Source organism: Ahaetulla prasina, chromosome 2 (assembly GCF_028640845.1).
Source record: "Ahaetulla prasina isolate Xishuangbanna chromosome 2, ASM2864084v1, whole genome shotgun sequence".
In the NCBI taxonomy this organism is placed as follows: Eukaryota; Metazoa; Chordata; class Lepidosauria; order Squamata; family Colubridae; genus Ahaetulla; species Ahaetulla prasina.
The window spans coordinates 189,628,739-189,651,444 of NC_080540.1; the positions used below are offsets into that span (position 1 = coordinate 189,628,739).

Genomic DNA, 22,706 nt, shown 5'->3' on the forward strand with positions numbered 1-22,706 from the left:
TCTCCATGACTGCTGACATCCACCAGTCCAAGGACCGGAGCACCCAGCTAAGAACCCTGATCCTGATATTTGAATTGCTGCCCCCTGATCTCTAGCTGGGCGAAAGAACCCATTGTAGGGCCCATGTACAGAAACAAGCCCAAGGGATGACAGACAGGCAGGTTATCATCTTTCCCAATAGTTGGGAAAGAAGTATCAATGGTACTAATTTTAAAGCCTTGACCTGCGTCACCATGGCTCTTATGCTGTCTCTGTGGTCCTGAGAGGTTAGCGTATTTATTACTGCACCTAAATGTGTGATGCTGGTGGTTGGTGTTATTTGGCTTTTCTCCCAATTCACAGAGAACCCATGAGCCTGGAGAGTATGGACTGTGATATGCAGGTCCCATTGCGTTTGTAGTGCGGACAACGACTGGATTAAGATGTCGTCCAGGCATCACTGGAGCCGTATGGGCCTCGCCCGCAGATGAGCTGCTATGACATCTAGCAACTTGGTTAAGGTTCGCAGGGCTGAGGAAAGGCCGAAGTGCCCTGTATTGCCAATGGAGACCTGCATATGAAAATCTGAGGAACTGTCTGTGCGACAGTCTAACGGGAACTTGGAGGTATGCCTCTTTGAGCTCTATTGATGTCAAAAGATCTCCCTGCCTGATGCCAACCAGGGATTGCATCTTGAACCTCTTGTATTTTATGTGCAGATTGAGCTCCTTCAAATTCAAGATGGCTCTCTGCCCCTCCCCCCCACAAACTCTTGGGTACGAGAAAGAGGACTGGATAAAATCTGAGACCTTTCTGGTCTACTGGTACCTGTTCTATAGCTTTGATATCCAGCAAGTTCTGGGTTTCGGACTCCATCAGGGTCCTCTTGGCTAAGTCCTTGAGAACTGGACCGCTTGGTGGGTTGGAACAAAAGTCTAAAGTGAGCCTGAGCCTCAGTGCAATGCCCAAGCATCGGTAGTGATCTCCTGCCACTGGCTGGCAAAGCTGCTTAAGCGGCGCCAGTGGGAATTCCTGAATGGTACATCGGTAGGTTGGTAAAAGCCTCCTTTTGGCATCCTTTTCAGATGCAGCTGAGACAGCTTTCAAAGATTTAGACTTAGATCTGGTTGTAGGTTTTTTAGAATGGGGCGTTGAACTTACCTGACACACCCTTTCTCACAACGGTGAAAACAGCAGTCAGACTGATGGGGTTGACCTGTTGGTCAAGCTTGAAGGACTGCAAACTGTTTAAGCCCCGCCTGTTCCTCGCTGGGTCCAGTTTTTGCGAAGGGACTATTGCAGACTGATGTATCTTTCTGAAATTAGAAACAGTTAAGTGATTGCCCGCCCCGCCCCTGGTTGGTGGCTGGCTCATGTAGGGAGGGGCTGACTGCAGTTTTCACCGTCGTGAGAAAGGGCGTGTCAGGTAAATTCAATGCCCCATTCTCCACTCCGGTGACAAACGGCAGTCAGACTGATGGGACATACCAAAGCTTGTTGTCCATTCGGGTGGGTAATTGCTGGCCGCCATCCTAGTATGGCTCTAGGACATGTTGTAACACCCTCCTGCTGAATGCTGCATCTGATGAAGCATATGCCTCCAGTTTGTAATGACGAATGAAGGGAGTAGGGGTTGTCCATGTTGCAGCCCTACAGACCTCATGTAGAGGAGCTTGAGTAACCCAGGCCACCGAAGTTGCCGCGCTTCGAGTTGAGTGCGCGGTGATGTTGGAAGGTCGAGGTAGGAGTTGGGCGTCATAAGCCGACGCAATGGTCAACCTGATCCACCTGCCGATTGTAGACCCAGATACTTTAAGGCCCAAGGAGGCCGGGAGGAATGAAATGAAGAGCGCTGTAAATAAATCTTAAGAGCACGATGAACATCCAAGGTGTGCCATAAAGCCTCAAAATAGTGAGATGGATTAGGACAAAAGTTCGGAAGAATAAGTTCTTGTGATCAATGGAAAAGTGAATTAATCTTGAGTGTGAACGTGGGAGCAAGACATAGGACTACCCTGTCAGGATGAAAAATACAGAGGTCCTTACAGATGGAGAGTGCAGTCAGTTCTGAAATACGGCGAGCCGATGTGATGGCTATCAGGAAACAGATTTTCAAAGATAAGAATCTAAGGGAGACCTCCCAGAGAGGCTCAAATGGCGATACTGTCAAAGCAGAGAGAACCTTATTAAGGTCCCAAGTAGGGTATCTGTGAACCGTAGGTGGGTGTAGATTAGAAGCTCCTCGCAGAAATCTGATGTGGTGCAGGCGAGTACTGAAGATAAGGCTGCTACTTGCCATCAGAGAGTGTTGGACGAGAATCCTGAATTTAGGCCCTCCTGTAAAAAAACGATGATGTGAGGAATCCCTGCTTGGGTTGGTGTAACCGACTTCCTGCAACACCACCCGGACGAAGCTCCTCCAAGTAGTCTGGTGAATGATGGTTGAAAAACGACGAGATGCCAGGATGGTAGGAATAGCATCGGAGGGGATGTGAAATTGAGTCAAAGCTTCCCGCTCAGCCTCCAAATGGTTAATTGAAACCACTGAGGCTCCGGGTGTGACAGTGGTCCTTGTAGTAGTTGGATCCTGTTGTCCGGGATCCTCCAGTGTCTGGCGACTAACATAGCTAGCAGGTCTGCAAACCATGGTCTCCGGGGCCAATGTGGTGCAACTAGTATTAGCTCTGCTTTCTCCTCCAACAGTTTGCGGATTACTCTGTGGATGAGTGGAAGAGGAGGGAACACATAAAGAAGACTGGGAGGCCAAGGGGAACGTAGAGCATTCACCTTCTCGGCTCTGGGGGAAGGGAATCTGGTGAAGAACCGCGGAAGTTGGTGATTGATCTCTGAAGCGAACAGATCTACTTCTGGAGCACCGAAGCGGCGAACTATTTCCATGAAAAGGTCTGGAGATAGATTCCATTCTGTTTGGTCTATCCTCTGTCTGCTGAGGGCATCTGCATGGATGTTGGCCTCCCCTGAGATGTGATCCGCTTGAATGGAGAGAAGGTGACATTCTGCCCATTGACCTAGTCTGAAAGTCTCCTTCATGAGAGATCTTGAGTGGGTCCCTCCCCACTTGTTGATGTGGGCCTTTGCTGATACGTTGTCTGTAAGAATCAATATGTCTTGTCTGGCAACTGATTGCTGAAGTGTAACAGGGCTAGAAAAATGGCTCTCAGTTCTAGCAGTTTCACTGGAAGGGTCTGTTCTTGAAAAGACCATGTGCCTTGGGCCACACGATGTCCGAGATGAGCTCCCCATCCCGTGAGACTCGTGTCGGTGGTAAGGGTGAGTCTGGTTGGTTCCCTGAACCTGGTCCCTCTGAAAACAGCCTCGGTGGTCCACCAGTGAAGTGATGCGTGAACCGATTGAGGGAGCTGAATCTGATGCAGCGAAGTGGCTAGATGTCTTTTCTGGTACGGGAGGAGCAGCCATTGCAGATCCCTGCTGTGAAGGCGAAACCAAGGTACAATTCCAAAGGTAGAAACCATCTTTCCCAACAGTTGCGAGAGGGATTTAAGAGACACTGATCGAGCCTGCATGGTTTTTCCTGTTAATTGTTTTAGGCTAACCTGGCGTTCCTGAGATAGATACACCATGGATAAATTTGTGTCAATTTCCGCCCCCAAATGAAGAAGCTTCATGGAGGGCAAAAGATGGCTCTTTTCCCAATTAATGGAAAACCCATGACTTTGGAGAATTTCTAAGGTGTAAGACAGATTGGAGCGAGCTGTCAAGGCCGAATTAGAAAGGATGAGAATATCATCTAGGTAGAATTGTAGACGAATGGGTCTAGAGCGAATGTAGCCAATTAGAGCACCCAGAACTTTGGGGAACACCCTGGGGGCCGAAGACAGCCCAAAGGGCAAGGTGGTATATTGGTAATGTTCACCCTTGTAGAAAAACCGTAGGAATTTCTTATGTTCCTGAGCTATGGGAATATGGAGGTAAGCCTCCGTAAGGTCAATAGAAGATAGGAAATCACCCAGCCTGCTAAGACTCCAGAATGGATTGAAGGGACTGCATTCTAAATTTTCGATATAAAACATAACGATTTAATGATTTTAGGTCAAGAATAGCTCTCCAACCCGAGGATTTGCGTACCACAAAAAGGCGTGAATAAAATCCCTGACCCCATTGGGGAGGGGGAACCCGCTGGATGGCCTTGATCTGTAAAAGGTGAAAGATAGCTTCTTCTGTGACAGTCCGGGTCTCCTTATTGCGGGAAACCGGACACGGTAGAAAAAACCTCAGAGGGGAAGGAGAGGAATTCTATGAAAAGGCCGAAACGAATTGTGTGCCTAACCCGAGCATCCAAAACTGAAAGGTCCCATTGATCAGCAAAATGGATGAGTCTGCCGCCAATAGGAAGGGAGGAAGGGAATTTATTTGTTTCTATGAAATCCCCTGCCCCTACCACCCCTGAAAGGTTTCTTGGTGGGATATTTGGGATTGGATCTAACCTGGTCTTCCTGGGAGAAATTTCCTCTGGATTGAAATGGCCTATGAGCTCTGGACTGGTAGAAGGAGGAGTCTGATTGACGAAAGGACTGCTGGCATGTGTATGATGAAGCCCAAGCTTCTGTGCGTCTCGAGAGGGATGGGAGGATCTTCCTCTTGTCACAGGTTTCAATAAGAATAGGATCCAAAGAAGCGCCAAACAGTTTGTCACCTGAGAAGGGAGCAGAGGCTAATCTCCATTTGTTTTTGTTATCTGCTTGCCAATTCTGGAGCCACAATAATCTGCGGGAAGTTGTGAAAGAATCCACCACCTTGGAGGCAAACCTGGAGGCGTTAAGTGTAGCATTCGCAGAATACTCCAGAGCAGCAATGATCTTATTGAGGTCTTGGTGAGACCTAATATCAGAGGAGGCGTTCTCACTTGCAATTACTTGAGCCAGGTAGCCCTATTGAAGAAGGAAGCAGCAGCAGCTGCCTTGACTGACCAGGCCGCCGCCTGGTGACCTTTCACTAATACCTTCTCAGCTCGCTTGTCTTCGGGACGGAGAGATTCTTCAGGGGGTCCCGTGAGATGGGTGGATGACACCAGAGCCATTATAGGGGCGTCTACTGTGGGAACTAGTAAAAGGTTAGACATCTCTGGTGCCATGTTGTAAAGACATTTGTTAATAGTATTAGGATAAGGTCCAGATCCAGGAATCACCCATCGACGCTGTACCACTTCAGTGAAAAGTTTAGGTGCAGGAACCATATCATTAGAAGTGGAAGGTTCTGAAAAAAGTGAACCTGAGGGGCCTTTCCCTGTAGGATTATGGTTCTTAGAAGAGGAGACATCTCCTAAGCCAGTAGAAACCTGTGCCTTATAAAGGAGAGATTTAAATAGTTGAGGTTTAAACAAACCAACAAAGGGTGGCTGATCTATATCTAGGCCCTCATCCTCTGAAAGAGCATCATCTGGAGGGATTCCCTCATCAAACAAGGAGTCATGATCTGATTGGTCTGGGGAATGCTGGCCACCCTGTTCAGAGATAGACAGGTTTGTCCTATGAAAACTTTGATGAGTTTGAACGCCAGCAGAAGAAGGTGCAGACAGTTGTGGAAGACACTGAACTAAACTGGCCTTAATGGCTTCAGCAATAAGAACTCCAAATGTTGGTGGTAATTGCAGATTAGAAAAATCTCCTGTAGAAGGAGGGGCTGGCTGAGGTTCTGGATTAGAGGTAGGTCTATTATCAGAAATAGGAATTGATGCAACTGGTTGCAAGATGGGCTGCGGCTTCAAATCCTGAAATAGAGTTGCAGGATCAATATAATGAGCTGAGAGTGAGTGGTTTGGAGACCAATTGGGAGGGTCATCAGAGATAGTAGATAGTGCTTGGGCAGGTACCCCCTTCTTGAGCCCTATGGGTGGATGAAGCAGGACTGCCAGGATTTCATGGGCTTGCTGCTGTGCCATGGAAATAGCAAATAATAGTGTCTTCTGGACTCTTCTCTGGTAAGGGACTGAGAAGGAAGTTGTCGTGTCCCACTCCTCCTCTGACGGGTCGGGGAAGTCCGTATCAAGCGTGCCTCTGCAGCTCTGCCAAAGTCCTATCAGAGTCCTCAGGGAAGGCAGGAATCCAAGGTGTGACTTCAGCAATCCAGATTAGACTTTGCCTGACTCAGAGAATGCCAGAAAGCAGATCCTTTATATAGGCCATGGGGTGTGGCTCCATGACTCAGCACTTATCCAGGCCTGCCCCTCCCTTCCTTTTGCTGATGTCACCTCTCCATTCTCCAGAAGCGAGGATCTGTCCACTGCATCATTTCGTCCCCAGCTGTCGGTAATCCCAGCTCATGGCTGGCTTCAGGCGCACATGCTATCGGAGGGAGGTTTGTTTGCTCAGTTTCTCCGGGCATGGTGCCAGGACTGGGGGCTGGAGGCATGCCAGGACATTCTCCTGTACTATCAGTGTCTGGCAGGAGATGAGAAGGGCCCGGCTACGGCGAGGGGGATGAGCGAGGCACAACAGAAGTTTTGTTCCTTTGCCTTTTTTATGGGCTGGGGCCCCTGATGACCCTTCTAAGGGATCCTCAAGATGGCACCGTTTAGAAGTAGCCTTTTTTGGTTGACTTTGAGTCTGATCTGCCATCTTATGGAAAAAGGAGACTGAGTTAATGTAGTAAAGAACTCCTCCGTTGGTGGTAATAGTGTGGAAAAATTCCAATGCCAGTACTATAATAGGCTTGTCCTCCTTAGAGTATATCAGCCGGAACTGAGGTGCAGAAGTAACGATCCCGCTAGATAGGGAGTCCCCAAAATGGCGTCTGAAACTTTCGTGCCAAAATAAACTGCTCCTTTAATTTGCGCCAAAATAAATGGCTCCTTTAAGTACAACTGGCAATGCAAACAAGTGCCCAACAAGCTGCCTCGCCCCCCGCACCAACAGCGACTTACAGGCTTCGCAGCGATCCGTTCCTTGCTGAGGTAAGCCACGCAGAACAAAGCAGCGGCAATGGAGAGATCGGAAAGATAAGCGCCGCTCAGCTGGCCAGAAGGGGGGCGCGCACGCGCTTTCGATCTCTTTCCAAACTGTTGCTTAGGAGAGTTGAAGATCCAGCAGCAGAAATCACCCGGGGAGAAGAATAAGCCCCCGGGAAAGCAGCCCTCCTGCAGGAGATTGTGGCTGAAAGGATCTGCCAGCTGGCAGATCGTTGCCTGTCCACGGCCTTCAGCGGATTTGACTAAGAAGTCTTTCACGCTGGAAATGAAACTGAAGATACTTTGTAGTGAGGAAATTGAAACAAAGAAACGCAGAGAGACAGAAATATACGTTCGTCCAACTTGGGACCGAGTCAAAAACTGGAGCCAGAGAGAAGAGGCGGGGCTTAAAGAGTTTGCAGACTCAGTCCTTCAAGCTTGGCGGACAGGTAAACCCCATCAGTCTGACTGTCATTTCTCACCCGAGTGGAGAAAAAGATTCAGCTCCCCTGGAATCAGAAGCCTCTGATCTCTGAATGGGAGAAGAATCATCTGAATTGCTGCTACGTGAGCCAGTGCGATCCGCCATTTTGGTTGCTGGCTTCTGTGATACGGAGGCTGCTGAAATTAATCTGGGGTAAATCCCAATCCTGGGAACTATCCCCCAATGTAGAGAGCCTTTGTGCTGAATTCCCCAGGAAAGGTGAAAACTGAGATGCAGCAGGAAGGACTGCAAACCGGCAATATGGTTTGAAAAAATGCCCAGTAATGGAGGTGCGGCAGCAGAAGCTCCAAAAGGGCGTGAAACCAACAATGTGGTTTCCCTGCGCCTATTTCAAAATCGCCACCTCCTGCAAGGAGCACAAGGCCTGCAACACGGTTACAAATGCTGGAAATACTCCCAAATAGCATGGAATTGGCAACACAATTCCTTAGCGCTCTGACTGGCTGCCCACACTCATGGAAGACCGAAGCCTCGGTCTCTTCTGAGGTCTGTCAACTCGCCGCAACACCTCCTGAACAGGATGGCCAGCTGGAAATATGGCCGGTCGCCGTTTCGTCGGAGCTGTCCTTCTGACACCGATCTCACTGTCGCCAGGCTACTTGCATCGCCTACACCAAGGCGTACTCTCCATGACCCTCCAGGTAACTTCTAAAGTTCCAATTCCTCCAAACCTAGCTAATACAGTCAAGCTAATTGATTATCAGTAAGAGCAAACTCATTTGCATCTTTGTAGGCTGACTGAATTGAGGCTCGCCCGGGAGGAAGAGGCGTGGCCAAAGATTTTGCAACTCAGTCTCTGGCCAATCAGAGGAACTGAATCCCATGCTTGGACTCTCCAACCAGCGCACAGGAGAAAAATGTGTAAGTAATTCTTGTTTAGCAACTCCCTTCTTTAGCGACCATTCACAGTTATGACAATGATGAATCTTTAATCCATTTATGACATTCACAGGTATATAAAGCAAAGGAAAGTTAATGTATGATCATAACAGCAGTTGCAGTTTCACTAAGCAACTGTTTCACTTAGCAACCAAAGCAACCAAATGAGAATGACCTATGACCGTGATGGTGAACCAGTGGCACGCAGAACCCTCTCTGTGGGCACATGCGCCATTGCCAGTTGCTCTCTTCCAGGTTCTGTCATGTCCCACTCCTCCGCTGACAGCCGGGTCAGGGAAATCCGAATCAGGCGTGCCTCTGCAGCTCTGCCAAAGTCCTAGCAAAGTCCTCAGGGCAGGCAGGAGAACAGAAAGTGACTTCAGCAAGATATGTTTAGACTTTGCCTGACTCAGAGAATGCCAGAAAGCAGGTCCTTTATATAGGCCATGGGGTATGGCTCCATGACTCAGCACTTATCCAGGCCTGCCCCTCCCTTCCTTCTGTTGCCTCCGTCTATCAAGTCTTCTGACGCGAGGGTCACTCCAGTCTGCAGCTGTTGGCAATTGACCTCCCTCAGGCTCACATGCTGTGGAGGAGGGGGAGGGACCTAGTTGCTCCATTTGCCTGGGCATGGAGCCAGAGCTGGGGGCTGGAGATACTTCCTCCTCTTCAGCCTGTCTGGGCATGGAGCCAGGGCTGGGGCCGGGAGGCATACTAGGACATTCCTCCGTGTTCGGAAGCAGATAAGAAGGCCCCGGCTGTGGTGAGATCGGACGAGACACAACAGGTTCCAGTGCACCAGCTGGTCTCAAAGACCAGCTTGCCAGTGCGCATGTGCGCACAGAACCCAGAAGAGAGCAGCTGGCCGGTGCGCGCTCTGGCGCACATACTCCAGTTTCAGCACTTGGTGCTGAAAAAGTTAACCATCACTGACCTATAATATAAGGAATGCTCTGTGAAGATACAAGTCTGTTGGTTAGGGACATGAATGCAATGCTTCTGAGAACCCAAATAATATCAGCAAATGAGATAGATCACATGACACCACGTCAGGGGTGAAACCTACTTACCTTCCCCACCAGTTCGGAAGTGCATATACAATTTTGGACCCACTGCACATGCTCAAAGTCTTCTGCACATGCGCAGAGGGTCAAAAACAGGTTACCTCCTGGTTAAAATAAGGAAATAATAATGTCCTGGGGGGGGGCAGCTTTGTGCTTCCACCACTACCAGTTCACCAAATCACCTGCCTCCACAGCTACCGGTTTGCCCGAATCTGTGCGAACCGGTATCAAAACCAAAGTAGTTGGGTTTGAGAGGGAAACCAGAACAAATAATTGGTGATAAACACATGTGTATAACTGGATAGAATATTTACAAAAGATGGAAGAGTAAAGAAATTTTAAGACATTCAAAAGCTGTTAGAAGATACTGAATAATTCACTAAATTCCTTAAGTCTCTATGGATAGACTGAATACTCTTTTTCTCAGGTAGATTGCAGGGACTATTACAATAAGACCAAAATTTCACTAAATCTGATTTTGAGACTGCTATTACTTTAATTCCCTCAATGTACAGATCATCACAAGCTGAGACAAAAAACTAAATTAAGAGCATATCTTGCACTATGCAATGTCACATAACATCTTAGAAGTATTCCATGGTAGTCTTGGAAGCAATTAAATCCCAATTTGCCTCTATCAGGATATTCTCAGCATGAATGTTAAAACTGCTATGAACAACATTTTGGAATTTTTAACCACCTGTGTAATTAGGAATGCCACCGGGTTGCAAGATAGGTAGTACAAACTTTATGGACAACAAATGATGGACATGACTGGAAATATATAACTCCACGTCTTGTAGCTAGAAGGTATAGTAGGATTACCATTAGTCACATGCATTAGTACTAGGTGATTATAGTTGCCATTTTTTATCAAATATTCTATCCTTGTTATTGTTAAGAAACAAATAGAAAATGGAAGCAATTACTGTTTTGACTCTGGGTCATTAGCAGCTATAGTGTCATCTACAGTCAAATTCAGATAACCAATGTTTTATTGTGAAGTGACTCGGCACTAAACAGCAACATCAGCAGTCCAGAAATCTTAGTGGCAAGGTTTCAATTCAATTTTCTTATAAAATGGAAGCTGAACCAATATGTGAGATGCTCTACAACTGTATATAATTCTAGATCCTCTTCCTTCCCACTCCAAACAAGTAGTCCTCCACTTACAACCATAATTGAGCCCAAAATTTCTGTTCCTAAGTGAGACATTTGTTAAGTGAATTTTGCCCCATTTAACAAACTGTCTTGCCACAGTTGTTAAGTGAATCACTGCAGTTGTTAAATTAGCAACACAATTGTTAAGTGAGTCTGGCTTCCCCATTGACTTTGCTTGTCAGAAGGTTGAGAAAGGTGACTGCATGACCTTCTGCATGACTGCACTGCAACCTTCATAAATGTGAGTCAGTTGCCAAGCATCTGAATTTTGATCACATGGCATAGGGATACTGTAAAGGTCGTAAATGTGAAAAATGGTCATAAGTCATTTTTTTTCAGTTCCGTTGTAACTTTGAATGGTCACTAAGTGAACTGTTGTAGGTCTAGAACTACTTGTATTAATGCCTGCACATAACCTTGCTATATACTACTCCCACCCATCCTCTTAGTCAGTTGTGGGAAAACGTCCTTACATTCTTCCTATGAATTATAGGATTTCAATCACCAAACCCTACACAAATAGCATACACTGGAATCACTTTTCAAATTTCACCTGCACCCAAAAATGACAACAATGTTCTCATTATCATTTCCACTTAGAGCCTAAGGTCAATTGCCAATTTCAAGCCATCACCAAGACCTCAGCTAAACTACCGTTGGAGGAGGGGACCTCTTTCTGGAACACTGCAGGTCTATTAGTTGTCTGAGATGCACCAATCTAATAGCTCCCACCTCCCTATGGAAGGATAATATGGATTCTAAAGAATCAGAGATATCCATGATGACAGATTAACAAAAATCCAAAAATAAGAAAAAGATATCCAGGGAATAATATAGCTCAGCTCTAAAACTTTAGAGCTAAAAATTAATTGACCATAGCTGAGGCTGAGTTGAAAAAGACTGAGGGACGTCACCAGGGAGGCGGATCCTCAGAAATTTTTCATCTCAGGCCATAGGCTAGAGCTGCTGTTATAACCCAATGTGGCACCTCCCATCGCCACACTATGGAGAATATGATATTTTCCATATGCAGATCATGTTGCAACAGCTTCAAGATAGATGCCACAATTAATGTGTGATCCCCAATAAGTTGAACTTTCCATTATTTGAATCAGATCCTTAGTCACCATGGTGCATGTGAACTCCTGAGTTGCCTATAATTCAATGTCACCTGGGGGGATATTAAAACCCCAAGGCAAAGAAACTCCTGGGGATTCCACCACCAAGCTAGCAACAGAATCTAGCAACTCAGGGAAGAATGTTGCTTCAATGCAGATAGGCCAATATAGCAATAACAAACCCAATTGCTTCCTAAAATCGTCTTCAACCAGAGACTCATATCCAACTAGCTGCAGACCAGAATATATGAAAGACATCAAGGCTTCCTGGATAACAACAACCAATCTTCCTGTACCAGAGGGACAGCTGATGCCAGACTCCAAATCCAGATGGGCATATTTCTAAGGGGAGGGGGCACCCCTGCTATATGCTCACCCAGGTCTCAGTTATACGTGCCAGATCAGCTGCCTCATCCATAATTAAGTCATGGATGAAGGTCTTTACATACTGATCTGATATTTAGAAGCAGCTGCTGGAGTCCAGGGCCACCAAGGATCCAATGACCTGACTTCCAGAATGAATGTTGAGGTCTGGAAACACTGGTCCTGTTGCCCCTTTGAGTGATCTATCCTCAGCCTCCCACCATATTGCCCTTCTTGGTCACAACAACGATGGAACTACTTGCCCCCTTCTCTTCCCAGTTTTTTTCTGCCCATCTCAATGCCCATCTAGAACACGGCAACACATTCCATGTTCATGTCTAGTGCCTCCCCAGCATCAATATCCATAAGCTGTCCCTACCTCTAGCATTCAGCAATCTGGGGGAAGGCGTACTGAAGTGAGTCATCAGCATCTGCTCATCACACTTCACCAAAATCTCATCCATCCCCCTCCCTAGACTCCTAGCAAAATCAGGTCAAAAAGACTGTAGTTGAATCTGGGCTATACTCCCAGGTTGTCTGACATAACAGTTGGAAGGTAAAGCATTCCAACCTAACAACTACCACTGAAGCAGCAGCTAGCAATGCCCAGGGAAGAATAGATTAACAGAAAGAAGATTAACAGAAATACAGTAAGATTAATATTTACTAACTTTTAATTAGTTTAAATCTTCAAGATCAAATTAAGTATATCCTAGGAACACTAATATTTTTTTAATCTTTATCTCTAAAAAATCTGAAGAATAGGCAAAGGACCAGATGACAGAAAGAGGGCAAGATCCACAGAGCACATCACTCAATGTGATAATTATGCCTGGAATATTCCATAGATGATCATAAACTAAATAAATCTAAGCAACTTAACAACAGTGCACAATTATCATAAGACAGTAAGAATTTGTAAAAAAACAAATTAATCATATCAACTTTGTTTCATTTTTTTATCCTTAATAAATTGCAGGAATTGTAGTTCATCACATCACTTGACTTGTTAATTATAGATAGCATGCCATGACAATTATGGTAAATGAATCAAGAGTTAGCTCAAACAATCAAGCAGACAAAGGTTACTTTAGGGAAGATCGAAGTTTGGTCTATGATATATACTCTTGAACTCTTTTTAATTATTTGAATGAAGTAAAAGAAATGTTTTATCAAATTTTCTTGTGACACAAAAAGTTGGATAGTTAGGTTACTATAACATAAACAAAGCACAATGCCTTGAATAAGGGGGCTGAAAGCCACCCAGCAAGTTTATGAGACAACACAGGGATGGATGATTAGAGAATGGAAGATTTTAAAAGATGGAGAGAGCCTTGAGCAATGAGCTGAAATGAATGTCTAAAATATAAAGTTCCAAATTTGGGTAAGGAAAATGAAAGGCATAGGTATAAGGATGTGTGAGACCTAGCTTAGCAGTAATATATGTGAAAAGAATCTAGATGTCCTTGTCAACTACAAGTTGAACAAAAGGCAACAGCACTATGGAATTACGAATAGGGCAAATGTCAACTTTGGAAGCATTAACATAAATGCAGAATCTAAAGTGATTGTTCCACTCTGCCTTATTCAAACTCCTATTTAGAGTCCAATTCTGGGCACCATGATCAAAAAAATGAGGGTAGCAAACTAGAGCAGGTTCAGAAGGCTACCAAGAAACTATGAGATCTGTAAACAAACCTGATGAAGAAGGGCCAAAGAATCTACCATGTGTAGCCTGTAGAAGATACAACCAAGGGGAGATATGATAGCAATCTTCAATATGTTCCGAGGTTGTCACATAGGAGAGAAAGTGGGAATTCACTGTTGCCTCAAAAAGAAAGACAGGACCAACAGACTGAAAATGCAGGGAAGTAGATTCAAGTTAGATAAGAACTTCCTGACTATATAAGCTGTCAGCATGTAGAATAGGTGCTACTTAAAATGGTGAGTTCTACTTTGCTAGAGCTCTTCAAACCGAAGCTGAATGGTCATTTGTCAAAGATGATCTAATAGATCCTGCAATGAATGGGAAATTGAAGAAGATAAGGGTTAAGATTCCTTACAACTTTATGTTCTACAAACAAAAATAATACATCAAGATTCAACCAAGATGAAGGCAAATGTCTTCACTCAGGAATAAGAGATGACCTGGCTTGGCCAACAGTATTTTTGAGTAACATTTGGGAATAACAGCCTTGAGAACAGAGGAGTAATAGCCTTCATGTATCTAAAACAATGTCATCAGAAGACACTCAAAACTTGTTCCGTATTATTCCAGTTCAATACATTTTAATTAAAAAAGAAGTCAAATACTGGAAGAATGTTAAGGAAACTATTGTAACAATAAGGGCAGTTCAACGATGAATTTAATTAACTACAGAGGAAGCTCCTCTTCACTGACTGTGTTTTAAGAAGGAACAGAACAATTCTGGGAATGCTTTCATTTGGAACTCGCCATATAGCATGAGGCTGAATTTGCTGGCCAAAATGACCTATTCCGCTTTATGTATACACCAGGAGTGGGTTTCAAAACCCATCGCTACTGGTTCGCTTGTGGGCAGCGTGTGCATCTGCACATGCGCAGAAGCATCCAGGGCGGGTGGGCAGAGCCTTCCACCGCCACCACCGGTTCATCCCAGATGTAATTTCTTTTTAGAACATTAAATTTAAGGAGTCTTACTCAAAAATAACCAAATATAAATTAATAAATCAACCAAAGCTTAAATAACCAAATATCCAAATCTTTATTTTAAAAAAACATGCCAGATTTTGTTTTTTGAAAAATTAACTTCTGGGAAATTCCTCTGAAACTTCACTATCTCAGCATTTGTAGAATGAGATACGGAAATTCATGTACACAAATAAAAATGCAACTTAAATGCTATTTGGTGTTTGTTAACTAATAGCATTCTAGCTGGATATAAACCAAGAACAGAAAATTAAGTTTAAAAAAAAGCCATAGCCAATTAAAACAGTATGTAAAATTGCAAGCACCTAATGTATTGGATATTTATAATATGATTTAATATGTACAAGTTTCAAGTATTGCACAACCTCAGCCACTGTATTTTGTAAATCATTATTTAGAACTCAAAGCACTAAATAACTCAACCAATTATTATTCAACTGACCACAGTGAAAATAAACTGTGATCTAGTGATCTCTATAATACAGTAATTGAAAGCTTGTTGTAAAATTAATTAAAAGTATCCTATTAATTTAGTTTCCCTAAGCAACCATATTCAGTTTTTTGGGAGAAAAAACCCTCATCTTTATCTCTAAAATAAAACCACTAAATCAGTCAATTTTTCTTTTTCTTTCCTTATCGTCCATCTATCATCTCATTAAAAATACATTATATTTCAGCATAATATTTCTGTTTTGCACCAGACTATATCTGAAATATTGAGATGTCAATGCACATAATATGCTCTTTGGAGAAAAATCAATCAGAAAGAAATGAAAGAGAAGGAAGAGGTTATTCTTAAGAATGTTTTTTATCCCTTTACCTTAAATCTCTTGTCTTGCAGAACTTTTTTAATGGCAACCAGCTCTCCTGAGTCACAGAGTTTGGCTTGATAAACAACACCAAAAGATCCATTCCCGATCACTTTAGTGTCTGTATAACTAACTTCTTGTGGCCTATCTGGACCTTGTCCGGGAGTTGCTACCACTGTAGTCACTTTGCTGCCATCTTTGTCTCCTGGAACAACAAGAAAAAGATGAGATACTGTTAAATCTATGCTGGAGAAGAAAAATGTCCAAGGCATAATTTAATATATTGATCATATGAATGACATAATATATTGAACATATCAATGAAACTATACTCATTGGCCTCATTCGAGATGGTGATGAGTCTGCAACCAATGGGAGGTTGAACAACTGGCTCTGTGGTACAGCCTGAACAATCTGGAGCTGAACACTCTTAAATGTAGATATGATAATGGACTTTAGGAGGAATCCTCCTATTCTACTACCTTTTACAATATTAGACCACATAGTATCCACAGTAGAGACCTTCACATTTCTGTGTTCTATAATCTCCCAGGACATAAAATGGACAGTTAACATTAGAACCATAATTAAAAAGGCACAACAAAGGATGTTCTTCCTGTGTTAACTCAGAAAGCTCAGACACCCCCAAGGAGCTGCTGATACAGTTCTACAGAGGAATTTTGAGTCTGTCATTTATACTTCTATAACTGTCTGGTTTGGTACAGCAATTGAAAAGGAAGGTACAGACTTCAACCGATAGTCAGGACTGCAGAAAAATCAACTGTAACCAGCCTGCCTTCCACTGAGGGTTTATATAGCTCATGAGCCAGAAAGAGGGCTAAGAAAATATCTACAGATTCTTCATATCCTGGATATAAACTGTTTCAACTCCTCCCCTCAGGATGCTGCTATAGGCACTGCATGCCAAAACAATTAGACACAAAGCTAGTCTTTTCCCCCATGCCATCACTCTGCTAAACACTTAATTCCCACAGCACTATCTTATGCCTAAGGATATGTACGCATTAGTAGGGCTGTATTACTATTATGCCTCTCATCTTTCCTACTACCTTCTCCTATTGGTGATTCTCCTCTTATGATTATCATTTTGTTGTTTGTATATAGACCTTATGCACCGGAGACAAATTCCTTGTGTGTCCAATCAGATTTGGCCAATAAAATATTCTATATTAATAATTGTTATGAAAATCATCTTTTTAATGTCTGAACTATGAAAGGATAATTTTTAACCTTAGACACAAAAGGCATGCCCTCCAAAGTCCCGCAATCAAAATTTACCTCAGACCAATAAACTTTACTTGACATGCATTAACTGATCACTGTTTCTTGCCACTATTAAAAATAGAAAATCTAACATTTTAACCTCATTAGCCACTGATTGTCAACTAACAGAGAACCAGACTGTTAATTTCCCACAGTAATTCACAGTTGATGTCTGAGGAAAAGAAAATATAAGAAAGATGAATAATTAAAAGGGTATGTGCTTGTGGGATATGCACATATAGGGATGGGTCCAATTCTTGCATTCTATACAGTATTTTGTCTAAAAAAAAAACCACATTCCTATTCCTCCACAAAACTAGTCTCTCCCATATGTCATGTAATGACACCAACTTTGTAACCCTCAACCCACAAAACATTTTTATTCATTTATTTATATATGTTGAGTGTAAAATATAATATAAAAATGTTCCAAAGATTACCCACTCCCAGTGTAAAATTTATACACTTTCCCTCTTATAAAAAGAGGGAAAGTATAGTTCATAAGTAACACAGATTGTGGCTCATTTATTCATCTACAAAACTTGTGTGGCCACTTATTTTATGCATAATTCTAGGCAGCTCATACCAATTGTCCAGAAAAACAAAAAAATATAACTTTCTCCCAGAAGACATCACATTTACAACCACAGCACCACAATATCCGACCAACTCTACATTTGCTGAACTCATTTCCAATTCAGCCCAGTGCTTGGGTAAAGAGGCAGGTTTTCACAACCGTCCTACAAAGTTAAAAGGGTGGGAGCCCTCTTGAGTAGAGGCTATTCCAAAAAGGACAAGGGCACTCATGGAAAAGGTGGGATTTGCACCTGGAAGGAACTGGAAGCCAATGCAGCTAGTGCAACAGCAATGTAACTTGGGAAACTCATGAAACACCCAGAACTGTGTGCACTGCTGCATGCTGGATAGTTGTAACGTCTGAGTAGCCAACCTCATGTACAGCATACTGCAGTAATCCAACAGAAGATGACTAAGGCATGATTGCCTGAGCAAGGCCTCCTGGTCTTCGAAATAGGAAAATCGGCACACGACAAAAACTTGTGCTTGTCACTGTACCTTTATCTGACTCTTACAGCAAACTGTATTTCCCAGCAACAAACCATAATTAGAAATCATAATTTAGTCTCCAAATATAAGAAGCAACAATGATTGATAAGCAGAACATCTTCAAAGGCTAATTTACTTGTGTCGTTTTTTTCTACCAAATGAGGCTTTCCTGCTGCTATCTGTCTGACAACAGGGGACAATTTCCCACCCTATTAATTCCTGATCAGAACATTTCTTATGGAAGAGTATCTAATCTGTAGTTGTTTCAATAGCAGAAAGCTGTTGACCAATGAAACTGTGCAAACTTTTGGATTCAAAGGCAAAAACTGCATTGTACATGGCAGCTGCAAAAGGCACTTTCAGATTTGGAAATCTGAATTTACTTAACAATCCTTAATTCAGCAACCATTCAAAGTTATGATGATGGTACAAATGGTAGTTATGTCCAGTCTCCCAAGTTATACTTTTTGGAGTACCCCTGCAGTCACATGATAAAAATTCAGGCGCTTGGCAAACAGCCCTGCACTTGCAACTGCAGAGGAGCTTCAACTCCTCACACCCACCTATCTCTCTCTTCTCTGCCCCTTTAGCCACCCTGCACTCTGCTGCCTCTACTGTCCTGCTCTCCACAGCCCCCAACTGCCTTTGCTCCCACTGCTGAAAAAAAACTCCCAGCCTGGCCCTTCATGAAGCAGCTGCTTTCCTTGCAAGAACTTGGGAGGAAGACAAAACCAGTAGAGTGCAGGGTAGCTAAAAGGGCAAAAATGTGAGGGTGGAAGGGAATTAGTGGGAGGAGTAGTTAAAGAGGAGGTGAGCATATGGAAGGCCAGGAAAAGCAGTTGATGACCATGCCAAGCCTTCTTCCTACAGGTTGTGCATAACAATTGGTGGGGGGAGGCCTTGCATGGCCAGCAGCTGTCTCACAAAGGGCCAGATCAGGCAAGCATCATCAGCAGAGAGAGCAGGAAAATTGCAAAAGTCAGCTGGGATGACACAGAGCAGGAACCTTGGAGTACAGGTCAATGGGGGTGCCCCCCAGACTGCAGAATACCTTGCTGCTGGGCTGGGCTGGCTGTAGCTTAGCGCCATACTGTTATTAGAGTAATTAGAAGGTCTATCAGTACTATGCTTGCTTCCACCATAGCTGAAACCTACAGGCCAGTTCTCCAAGAGCACATCCAACATTTGCTGTTCAGAGCATGTCAGAAGCGCTTCTGAAGAACCAGTTTGCAGGCTTCAACAAGCTACTGACCCTTTGCGAGTCTTTGCAGGAGGAAGGCTGGGCTCAGAGCAAGCAGAAGTTCTGCATATAGATTCTGCCAAGACTGGCTTGCCTCTATCTCTCTCACTGAAGCCTACTGACCAGCTCCCAAGAAGCATTCCAACATGAGATATATTACACATGCTAGAAGTGCTCCTCAGAGAACTAGTCTGTGGGCTTCAGCACGTTGGAAGTTGCTGGTCCTTAATGAGATGTTATATGAGGAAAGAGGCAACGAGCTGTCTATAGTGTGAGGCATGCATGCATAAGGGAATATATGGTGGGCTGAGATTGCTGAAGTAGGGCAGGCACATCGGGAATCTTAGGTGGTGGCAGTGGCAGCAAGCCCAGCACTGACAGAGTCCTTGGACTGAGGAGATGGAAGTAGATTTATTTATTTATTTTTATTTTATTTTATTTTATTTGCATTTATATCCCGCCCTTCTCCGAAGACTCAGGGCGGCTTACACTATGTCAGGCAATAGTCTTCATCCATTTTTATACTATACACAAAGTCAAATTATTGCCCCCCAACAATTTGGGTCCTCATTTTACCTACCTTATAAAGGATGGAAGGCTGAGTCAACCTTGGGACTGGTGGGACTTGAACCTGCAATATTGCAGGCAGTTGCTGTTAATAACAGGCTGCATTAGCCTGTTGAGCCACCAGAGGCCAGATAGCGAAAGTCAGGGGGTGTCTGGCAGAAAATAGCCAGGGCTGGCCAGCAGGCAAGGCAGCCAAAAGTATAGGGGGGTGGGGGGACAGACAGGTGAGAGAGTTGAAGCAGAGGCAACCGTGGCAAGGTAGGAGAAGCATGGGTCCTGGCCTAATGACTTCAATTGGGACTTCTAGAACCCCCATGATGTTTTGGCTAAAAACTGCTTCACCTAGCAATGGAACTTTGATTCCCAACTAGGATTATCAAGCAAGGATTACCTGTAGCTGCTTTAAAGATATGTATCTGTACCCCTGCCCATCTCAAAATATTTTCTGGCTTCTTTGAATATGAAGTATTGTATCTAAAACCAAATAATTAATCCGAGGACCTGAATAAGGGTTATCAGCTGTTTTTCTTTAAGACATTTTCTATATCAAAGGTTAAATTTGGTACTGGGAATGCTTTGAAGGTTGCATATGATTGGAATAAGAAAAAAAAGTGATTGTGAATATATGCTAAATACACTTCCTTGTATCTTTAAAATTTGGCTATTCCCTTTCCTAGCTTACCTTAAAATAAATTGCTCGTTTTGGAATTTGACAAAGCAGAAGAAAAAGTGAAGGGAGTGATGATAGCGTGGGCAAAAAATGTAGGGCACAACATTGAATTAGAGGAATGGGAAACAATTTGGAACATAACAAGATCAGCAAAATATAAAGAAAATCAATACAAAATGTTCTACCACTGGCATTTGGCTCCCTCAAGATTTGCAAAAATATGTCCAAATTTAACCCCAAATTGTTGGAATTTAATCCCAAATTGTTGGATAGCAGGGTACCTTCTATCACTCATGGTGACTGTGTCCAAAATTGAAAAAATATTGGAAAATACTGGAAAAATATTGGAAAAAAATAAAAAATTGTCTACAGGAAATAACTGGTGTGCAGCTGGAATATACACCGGAATTGTTCCTTCTGGGGATGAGAAAAACGTACAATAAGAAAACAAGACACATGATTATACATATAACAACTGCGGTAAGGTTGGCCTTTGCGCAATGTTGGAAGAATGTAGATGCCCTCCAATGACTTAATAATTAAAAAAATTTTAATTGTGCTGAAATGGACAAACTATCATTGGAATTGAAAGGAATGACAGACTTGGAGTATAATGTATCATGGGAGAAATGGTACAAATGGACTGAAAACAGAAAAATAAAACAGATAGCAAAATTTGATAAAAATGTATAAAGTATAAAAACTCTGTAGTGATATGTTGTATAAATGGTCACAGTTCTGCACAATTTTTTGTATTTTTGTATTGCTGTATTTATGTTTTTGGGTTTTTTTTCTTCGTTTAAAAAAATTAATAAAATATGGTTTTAAATAAATAAATAAATAAATTGCTCCTCTCAAACCATCAATTAATCGCTTTTCGGACTCCACATGCTCCATTTTAGATCTGTTCCAGGCTGCAGGGATCGCCACAGCACATCGCCGCCAATCGCATTTTCGACCTCCACACACCCCATTTTCTGCCTTTAAGAATCGGCGTTTTTGGCCACTTCCAGCTGGTGGGGATCGCCACTGCCGCTATTGATCCCCATCAAAAACACAATGCGCAGAGATCAAAAATGGGCATGCAAAGGCCAAAAATGCAATGTACAGAGGCAGAGATCTGCTGTGGTGATCCCGGCAGCCTGGAACAGGTCTAAAACAGTGTATGCGGAGCAGGGATGAAATCTAAAAATTTCCCTACCGGTTCTGTGGGCGTGGCTTGATGATCAGATGACTGGGTGGCCGTGGCCAATAACAATAAATAATAAAAATAATAAACAAAGTATAAAAAAACAATAAGAGGTACCAAAAACCAACTTTCACACTTTACACACACACAACACAACACAACACAACTGCCTCACAATGTAAAAGCAGCTGCACTTCATACAGCCACAAAAAGCTCAAAAACCAACTTTCACACTTTACAAACACACAACTGACACACACACACAAAATACCACATACAGCTTTCTGAGATTTTGTGTGTTTGTGTAGTTAGAGTGAAACACTACAGAAACACACCAAATCTCAGAAAGCTGCACAAATATTTTATTTTATTATTTTATTTTATTTTATTTTATTGTGGACTTCAATTGCTCAGACTGGTAAGACAGTCTGTTATTAACAGCAGCAGCTTGCAATTACTGCAGGTTCAAGCCCCACCAGGCCCAAGGTTGACTCAGCCTTCCATCCTTTATAAGGTAGGTAAAATGAGGACCCAGATTGTTGGGGGCAATAAGTTGACTTTGTATATAATATACAAATAGGATGAAGACTATTGCTTAACATAGTGTAAGCCGCCCTGAGTCTTCGGAGAAGGGCGGGGTATAAATGTAAATTTAAAAAAAAAATTCCCAGAGTTCCTCAGCCAGACAGCATTAATCACTCAGTGATGAAATAGATTAGCTAAGTTAGATTAGTTCTGTCTGGTGCTGAAAATGAAACTTAGGGTTTCCGGCTGGGGAAAAAAGCCATGAGGTCGATCAATAATCAGGTAAGTGTCTTAGACTCTCTTAAAAGGAGGTTTTTTACATGTTTTCTACAGAAAACATGTATTTTAAGGTTCTGCTAATGAGGAACTCAGGTGAGATCCCCAGAGCAGCCTTTAATTTTTTTTTTAAGTTTAAAGGCTCTGCCGATCTCAGCTGAGGGGCGGGATCCTCAAGGCTTTTTTTTACTTTTAAAGGCATGTTTCGGCTGAAGCAAAACCGTCTTTTAAAAGTAAAAAAAAACCTTTGCTGATGGTGCGGCTCAGCAGAGGCAGGGGGCGGGGCCAGGGATTTTTGCTACCGGTCCTCCAAACCTGCAGCCGCCATCGCTACCGGATCGCACGAGCCGGTCCGATCCGGGAGCATTTCACCCCTGGTGCAGAGGCCAAAAGCATGA

The 22,706-nt window shown here is 43.3% G+C and overlaps 1 protein-coding gene across 4 annotated transcripts in view; it reads right to left on the minus strand.

Moving 5' to 3' along the window:
* Positions 1 to 22,706, minus strand: part of GSK3B (glycogen synthase kinase 3 beta) — a 150,973-nt gene that overhangs the window by 111,555 nt on the left and 16,712 nt on the right. For all 4 annotated transcript variants that reach the window (XM_058174220.1, XM_058174221.1, XM_058174222.1 and 1 more), the window contains exon 2: positions 15,504 to 15,697. In XM_058174220.1, coding sequence (XP_058030203.1) covers positions 15,504 to 15,697 — 194 coding nt within the window. The remainder of the gene's footprint in view (positions 1 to 15,503; positions 15,698 to 22,706) is intronic.